This window comes from Protobothrops mucrosquamatus, unplaced genomic scaffold (assembly GCF_001527695.2).
Source record: "Protobothrops mucrosquamatus isolate PMUCROS unplaced genomic scaffold, P.Mucros_1.0 scaffold3318, whole genome shotgun sequence".
Lineage (NCBI taxonomy): Eukaryota > Metazoa > Chordata > Lepidosauria > Squamata > Viperidae > Protobothrops > Protobothrops mucrosquamatus.
Genome location: NW_015389308.1, coordinates 132,183 through 140,212, shown reverse-complemented (window position 1 = coordinate 140,212; position 8,030 = coordinate 132,183). Strand labels below are relative to the sequence as shown.

The 8,030-nt window shown below is 38.3% G+C and overlaps 1 protein-coding gene across 1 annotated transcript; it reads right to left on the bottom strand.

The window, feature by feature from the left end:
• Positions 1–258: 258 nt before the first annotated feature.
• Positions 259–4,804, bottom strand: LOC107297454 (interleukin-36 alpha). Its single transcript, XM_015826817.1, has 5 exons — positions 4,786–4,804; positions 3,188–3,362; positions 2,228–2,356; positions 1,301–1,428; positions 259–850 (listed from the first exon to the last, which is right to left on the bottom strand). The coding sequence occupies exons 2-5, from the start codon at positions 3,261–3,263 to the stop codon at positions 668–670; spliced, it is 516 nt and encodes a 171-aa protein (XP_015682303.1). The 5' UTR covers positions 3,264–3,362; positions 4,786–4,804; the 3' UTR covers positions 259–667.
• Positions 4,805–8,030: the final 3,226 nt, after the last annotated feature.

Genomic DNA, 8,030 nt, shown 5'->3' with positions numbered 1-8,030 from the left:
GGTTGAGAAACACTGATTAGAGCATTCCCTTTCTCTCTCTGGTGTGCTGGATTTGCATCATCTTATCCCTGCTTTTCTGGTTAAAGCCCATTGTTGCTGCATTGCTTTCAGCTGTTACATGTCCTGGCATCCATGCGTCAAACAGTAGAGGCATGAGTGAAACGTGTTAGGAAATCAACTCCACACTAAATGAGGATCGTTCTCTCCAACAGGAAATTATTAGCAAGATAAAGTACCAAGCATACTTGTGAAACATATTTTTATTAATAAGAAATGCCAGTAACTCCATGTACAAAATGTGAGTCAAAAGAAATGCAAAAAATTAATTCACTGGTTAATGCAAATTCACACCCACAAGCTGGAAAACGGTATTGGTTGCGAAGGATATTTTGTGCATGCTAATTTTTACAAATCCCTAGATCGAAGGTGAAAAATGTTAGCTAACAAGAATCTACTTAACTAACAGTCAACATTAAATTGGTGCTAGACAAGAGTTAATGGAAATCAAGAGGGGGTGGACTTGGATCAGTTGTGGGAACCTAATGATTCTAAGCTGAATCCTTTCTTGACTCCACCTTCTTCCTTTGCTTCTTCTGCACCAAAATAACTATCTTCTCCATCTAAAAATTTGATTTAGGATATCTTTGTAAAATAAAACAAGACGTTTTCAGGTCCTCCTTTTTTTATTTAAACCAATAGGCTTGTTTGAATCTGATGAAGTGCTTAGGAACCAACTTGGGAATTCTGCAGATTCAAAAGTGCAAATCTCTGGCCTGCCCTCACTTCTGCTGTAGAAAGTGAAATTCTTGAAGTTTTCTGGTGTTGTGTACAACTTCATAATATTTTCCTCCTAAAAAAAAAAGGGGAAGCCTTCTTTAGCAAAACAAAGTATATTATAATCACATGACATCGTGGCTACAATGGAGAATGACTTTGCAGAAGACTTCTTCCCACTGAAGGAGTATCAATGTTTCTGATTTAGAACTTGGAACCACAGGAAGCTTTTAATTACACGTGTAGTAGTCTCAGCAGTACTTTGCTTTTCCATACCGAGAAGTCCAGAACTACAATTTAATTTACTTGTGAAAAGTAAAACACACAAAAAAACCCCTACCACTAATTATATCAGGGAGAAACAATGACGGAGAAAGGTAGCATTTACTATAATCTGGCACATGCTTATTTACGAGCAGATTGCGAGTCCTCTTATTTCACAGAGTAGACACAACCCTAATCCTAGTGAAAAAGGAGAACCAGCTATTTTTCTAGGAAAAAGAATGAGTACAAATGAAATACTCACCATGAGCTGTAATTGAAGCTGTCCATCACCAGACTTTATACAGGACAGAACACAATTATTAGCACCTATAAAGATTGGATTCCTTTTTGAATCTAAGGAGGTATTAGGAACTACATCAAAAGAACTCTCTGGGGGAAAAATAATATGAAAGAAAACAGAGTCAATGGTTTCATTGATTTGGAAACATTGACTGAGAAACCACTGACTGAAGGTTAACAATATGCTTTACCAAAATAAATGGCAGATAATTGTAACTAAGGTGGAGTAGAAGAAGGTGGACATGACACAAAGGATCATTGGGAATTCCAAATTATTTAGATCAGTGTAGACTTAGTGGAAATGTTCAGATAATATTGTAGAGGCTCCTAAAAATGACTGAGCTTCTTGCCCCACCCTGTGTATGTGTTTGTGTTTGTGTGTGTGTGTGTGTGTACTGCAACCCAGGCTGGAAGGCCAATCACAAGAAAACATCAACAAATAGGAACTAGACAGCAGTTAAATTATATGAAAGCAATAAATCTACCCCAAGACATTTACAAACATAATGAAAGTAATACTGAAAACTTATGAAAACCTTACGCTTTTTGAAAAACCTTTTCATTTTCTTTTGTTTTTAATTTGTATCATCCTGAAAACTGTAGGGTAGGAATCATGTTGACAGACAGGCAGGTGCCCAAGACAAATGGGTGCCCAACAATATCATGATGGCGATGAAATATCAGAGAATGGACCATTCACAGGTTTTCAGTTTTTTCTAACTCACTGTTGGATAACAAATCCTGATAGCTCCATCATTGTTGTGATGGATCAATCCGAATCTTGGTGACTATAATAATTACTAACATCAAAGATGTCCCATCAATAATTTGGCTAATACTAGGACTAAAATATTCCAGCAAAATATAAGAGATTTTTTTTTTTTGTTACCTGGTGAATTTGAATTTTGTGGCGTTGCTATCAACTTGTTGTTCACCACACTGAGAAACTGATTGCTTATATCCCAAAATTTAAACTTCCAGGGTTGTTCCGCCTTTTCTGTAGTAGGTACTGAAGAATCTACAGGAATATGCACATACACATAAACCACAAGCAAAGGGAATGTTCCAAATGCTGAATATTCCAATGAAGATTCCAATGAAAATATTGGAATGTAATACCTTTAAAGTTGCTAATGTCACTGAAAGTTTGGGATCAACACTATTTCTTAAGATATAGTTGAAGAATCTTGAGATGTTGCAGAAAGAAACAGTAATGGGGAATTTTAAAAAGAAGTAAAAACAAACTCTCTCACCATTCCTCTCCTTCTCTTTACACCTTGGACAACTGCAGATTTATGTATTCATAAACCAACTTCCAACAAGATATCCCCAAATATCTGCAAAAATGCAAACTTTCTCTATTGCTATGTTTGGCCTCTTTCTCTGTAGAATCTAATGCCTTGAATTGGCTTCCTTACGAAGAGATGAAAGAATCCATTCCTAGGGGTTGTTTTAGAATCCATTTTAAGCAATGTACATTAACAGTAGATGGCTTACAATCGATTCCAAAGAACTGTATGAACCACCACTCAGTTACACTCAAGACTACAAACTGAAAAAAGTAGGTGGTTAATCTGATATCAGAATGTATGCATGCATCATACATGGCATCAGTTCTGCACAGGAATTTTCCTGAGTAATTTAGCATCAACCTTCTCTAATCCCTAATCTTAGCTCAGAGTCACCTGTACCCCGAGATGGGTGGCAAATATATTTGATAAATTAAATAAATAAGCATGTCTCATAAAACAGGAAAATATTCTTCATTTCTGTATTGACTAAATGATTAAGGATGTAGTCATGGTTTGGAAATATCTCAAGGACAACAGAAATGAAAAAAAAAAATCACCTGGTGTTGGCCTGAATGCATTGAATAAATCTTCCATTTGCTTCTCCCATGATATCTTATATAATTTATTTGCCATGCCTCTTCTCTTTTCAAACTGTTTTAAATTTCTTTAAGTTTCCTTGATCTTCAGGTTGTGTTATTGTTTTGTTCTTAACAAAGATGGACGTGGAAAGAGCTGCTTGGAAAAAAGAAAGGATTGCTTTAGCTTTGCTTCTTGGCAAAATGAAAACTGAAAGCATCAAACACACTCCAAATAACAGTTTATTTTTTTATTGTTAACTTTTTAAAAATGTGTTAAAATAGTTAATTTAAAAAGTCGCCTTTTCTCCTTTAGACTTTTTAATTGGCTTCTTACTTTGTCTGCTGTTTGACTTTTTTTCTTGACCTGGTTGCCTAAGGACCAATGAGCTTCAATGTCCACCCAAAGAAACAGTCAAGGAACGTGGTAAATTCCAAACCTTTGAGGTGAGATCATCACCTCTTCACTATGAGTCAGCAAAATTTGCAGCTCAGTTACATGCTCTGGGAGTACTCATGTACAGGTCTCTTGTGCCTGTAGCAAGCCAAAATGGAGAAGTTTCTTTCCATTGTAAGTCATCTTCACTCAAAATGTGGACATTGCCTCAGAGACATCATAGAACAATATCCACTTGCCAAACGTTTTCCCACCTAATTTGTTTATTTATTAGATCTTCCACTTATTATTTGGTCAGATACCACCACAACAGGTACAGCATGCAATTTTAAAAGCCTGTTAACCAGAAGTATTTTCCAGGAAAAGGGACCAAAACATTTTTTCCATTTGGTATGACTGGCTAGTGCTTCATCAGCATGTTCAATTATTCTTAATTTCTGATGCTTAAATATCTCTTGCTATAAGGACCGGTGAAAAGGACACAGAAAGATCACACTTAAGAGGCAGATTGGCAGAAGAAAGGTTGTATTTTGAAAGACAGCCTAATATGAAATTAAAATTACAAAAAAATTGAAGCATACATTTTAATTAATACATTTACTTAAAGATTTTTAAAAATTCAAATTTCTTGAATCAAATTCTGACTCTCGAAGTGCTGTTATTGCATGATGAAAGGGAAAGAAAGTTGATTTAAAAAAAAATTACATGGAAGGGAATATTGTACAGCAGGGGTGTCAAACTGCCGGCCCACGGGCCGGATGCATCATAGTGAAACCAGGCCCATCCCATTGCTGGCAATGGAAAAAAAGTCACGATACGTCACGACACGAGTTTGACACCCCTGCTGTACAGTTTCTTGAGTAGTTTTCTCTTCCATGAAATTCACACCAGTCTTAAATAAATCCCATTTCCCCAGGGAATGGAAAATGGGATTTATTTAAAAATTTAGATCCCTTCGTAGATAAAAACTCACCTGTTTCTTTCCTGGTAAGATTACCCTTCAACCTGGAGAACAAAGTCGCAGGTGTAAATGGCTGTTTTAATGCTCCATGTACCACCAGCAAGATACAGGAAGAAATCAACTACAAATAGAACTAAACCCAGATATCATCTCAGTAATCTGGCCCTGGAAGAAAATAATTTTTCTGCAACAAGTCTACAAAGATACATCAGGAAACAGTACCTCTGTTCTTTGCCTTGGTCGGAAGACTCATTTCCTGTCATCTCCTCTCAGAAGATGGTATGTTTTGTAGCGGTGGAGGAATTCTTGATTAAGACATGTTTTCGTGAAATTTTATCATTGGTTGGTTTCCTGCCTGTTATCTTCTCTCCATCTCACACCAGTAACAGCTTGCAATGAACCAATCAAGTCTTAGGATGTAGCAACAAGTTTGAACACCACATCTCTTGTATTTCTTAGGGATTCCCACAAAAAAACGAAACTAGAATAAAATAAAAGCTGAAAACATCTGTGAGTAAGTCATGGATTCTTCCCCTTGAGTAAGGCTTCATCTGGAAAGAATGAGGCTCTGTCAGTTCTTTTCTGGATGACATTATCACAGGTTTGTTTATTTTTCCAACACTGAGGGGTTGCCAAGTTGTTATTCACCATTACGAAACTGAAGCTTATGTAATGGGTGCCTCAATGGTCTTTATTTGATGTTAAGAAAAACTCAGCTCTGAAAAATGCAGGAGGTGGACACGCACATAGGCAAAAATAGTAGGAAGTGAGCATAAAACCTGAATAAAGTACTGCACCTTCTCATTTATTATAAAGTTAACACAAATGAAATATGGTTAATATGATTAGTCTCCGTGGGAGTTATTTCTCTTACTAAGCAAAGGTGCGGCAGTTCTGATGACAGGGAACAGAAGCAGCCTTCACAAGAGACTTGAAACCTCCCTTCTGCATTGAAAGAGGATATGGAGATTGGCAAGAGTTTAGCTGCCCTAAATTGCCTCATTCTAGGTCCATGAAACGTATAAGGATGAGGGTGAAGGTTCGTTCTCTGAGCTCGTGGGTTGGTTCCTGAACATTTCGTTACCAGGCTAGGTAACATCTTCAGGAGAGTTTAAGGGATGTCATTATAAGTGTCTCATCTGAAACTAGGGCCCTTGCCAGAATTCTTATGTAACATTTCTTCATAATACATACTCAACACCAAATCTCTTTGATTCTTCTTCTTTGAATTAAATGATTACAATCCCCATTACGAGGAAGGAAGTATGGCGCTTTCCAGCTATGTGTTTCCTAATTGCTCCACTGTATTGCAGTTTGGTAGCAAAGTTTTTGAGGTTTCCTGGAGTTGCACTGAAATTGTTGTGGCGCACACCCCAAGGGCCTGAGATGGTGCTCTTCTGCTTGAATGGTTTGAATGAAACCTGCGTTTAAAATAACAGCAGCAGAGTAGCTTCCAGTATGTGCGATGTGTAAAATATATTTTCTTCTATCAAACGTAGGGGATACAATTGTGATTTTCATTCATATGTTTTAGGGGGTCCTGGGGAGGTTTCTCTCTTTTTGCACTGTTATCTTTTCCTTTAACACGGATCCTTTCTCTCCCTTTCTGATACAATTGTTGTTCTGATGCTATCATCAAAGGAACAGGAAATCCTCTGTTGTCTATAGCAGGGAAAATTAATAGGGTGGGGTGGGATGGGATGGGATGGGATGGGATGGGATGGGATGGGATGGGATGGGATGGGATGGAATGGGATAGGATAGGATAGGATAGGATAGGATAGGACGAGATGAGACAAGACAAGACAAGACAAGACAAGACAAGACAAGACAAGACAAGACATAAAGGGGAAGAAATCTTTACAGGACTATGGATAGGCAAGGAAGCAATAGGGAGCATGCTTTATCCATCTTGGTCGGCAACAGAAAGGGGATACATCATCAGTAAGGGTCACTGATTTAATAGGCCATAGGTGGATCAACTGCAAAATTGCTATAACATAAAATAGCAGCTGCCACCCAGCAGAGACTGTCGCAGGATAAAATGGCTGCACAGGACAGGAACCGTCTAATACCGGGAGAGTGAGTGCAGACCCTGCAGTCAATCAGAGGTTGTGGCTGCTGCCAGACAAGATCAAAGGCCTGGAGACCATCAGCCCATAAGGATTGAAGGCCATTCAGGCCAGCAAGCAGCAGTTTTGAATTGGAAAACGCTGGCATGGGATGCGTTTGCAATGGTTGGGCGAGGGAGGGAAAAGATACCATCTGTTCTTGCAACAACGAATCACCCTCTCAGCAATGGGCCAAGGAGAAAGTGGAGAAATGCCCTCCATTTCATCATGCTATAATGGAAGAATAACTAGGAGGTAGTTTAAGGATAATGATGGTGACGGTGATGAAGATGGAGACTTTTTCATCAGGAGTGCATCAAGGAAAAACTCAATGGGAGTCCTACTGAATACGTTTTTCAGGATTTGACCAGAGCATGGAGCAGATTAACCTTCCTCTCTCTTTGTACTGCAGCATCTGTATTTTGGAGTTGGCTCTCCTATTAAACTAAATTAAGCTTCCTAACGACCTATTTGCAATATCTGAATATTGCAAAATTTCTCTCATTATACACTATATTCAGCACCCTTTCCCACTGTGAAAGTCTGGGTCCTCTGCGAATCTTCCATTCAGTCTAGAACACGAGTTGTTCTTCTTAAACAATGAAACAGATGGTTGTGGAGAGTTTGGGAAATGGAATCAACCTGGATTTTTATTTGGATCCGCGAGCTGGATGTTGACAATATTGTTCTACAGAAATAAAGACCATACAATCAAGTCCATATCATCCATGAACCTGTATTGTACCTTCCCCCAAAATATGACATAGTTCTCCCAAAGCTTTTTGATTGTACGAAGAATACTATCTAAGTCTAATCATTGGCCTAATTGTGCATTCTGGCTCCATTCCAATTTGTATATCCAAGCTCTATTAGAAACATAGATGCAGAAGAGTATTTCTGGCTCATGGTTTTCTTTCAAAATAAAACAGGACGTTCTGAGGTCCTCCTTTTTGACTCAAACCAAGAGGCTTTTTGGCTTCTGAAGAAGTGCTGAGGAACCAACCCGGGAACTCTGCAGATTCAAAGGAGCAGGTATCAGCGTTGCCATCACTCCTACTATAAAAAGTGAAAGCTTTGGCGTTTTTTGGATTGGAATAAAGATCCGCAATATCTTTCTCCTAGGGAAAAAAGGGAGAGACCATGGGAAAGAAGTGACGTAGGAACACTAGGACAACCTGGTTGAAAGTTGTATAAACCATCATTAGCAGCCCCTTAGAGGATTTCTACGGTCTATCGAGATGGAATTCACGTTTTCCCTTTTTACAGAAAATTTTATAAATTAACACAAGTCAGCTGATCAAGTTTATTTAATGTCTAAGTGTCCAATCCAAGCAGGTTACATAAGTAGCCATCAGC

Bases quoted from the DNA above. Each gene is read 5' to 3' on its own strand.
- LOC107297454 (XM_015826817.1), bottom strand. From the start codon at position 3,263: ATGGCAAATAAATTATATAAGATATCATGGGAGAAGCAAATGGAAGAT. The intron at 2,357-3,187 runs GTGATTTTTTTT...ATATTCCTGTAG, and splicing joins TGCATTCAGGCCAACACCAG to ATTCTTCAGTACCTACTACA. The intron at 851-1,300 runs GTGAGTATTTCA...TTTTTTTTTTAG, and splicing joins AGCTTCAATTACAGCTCATG to GAGGAAAATATTATGAAGTT.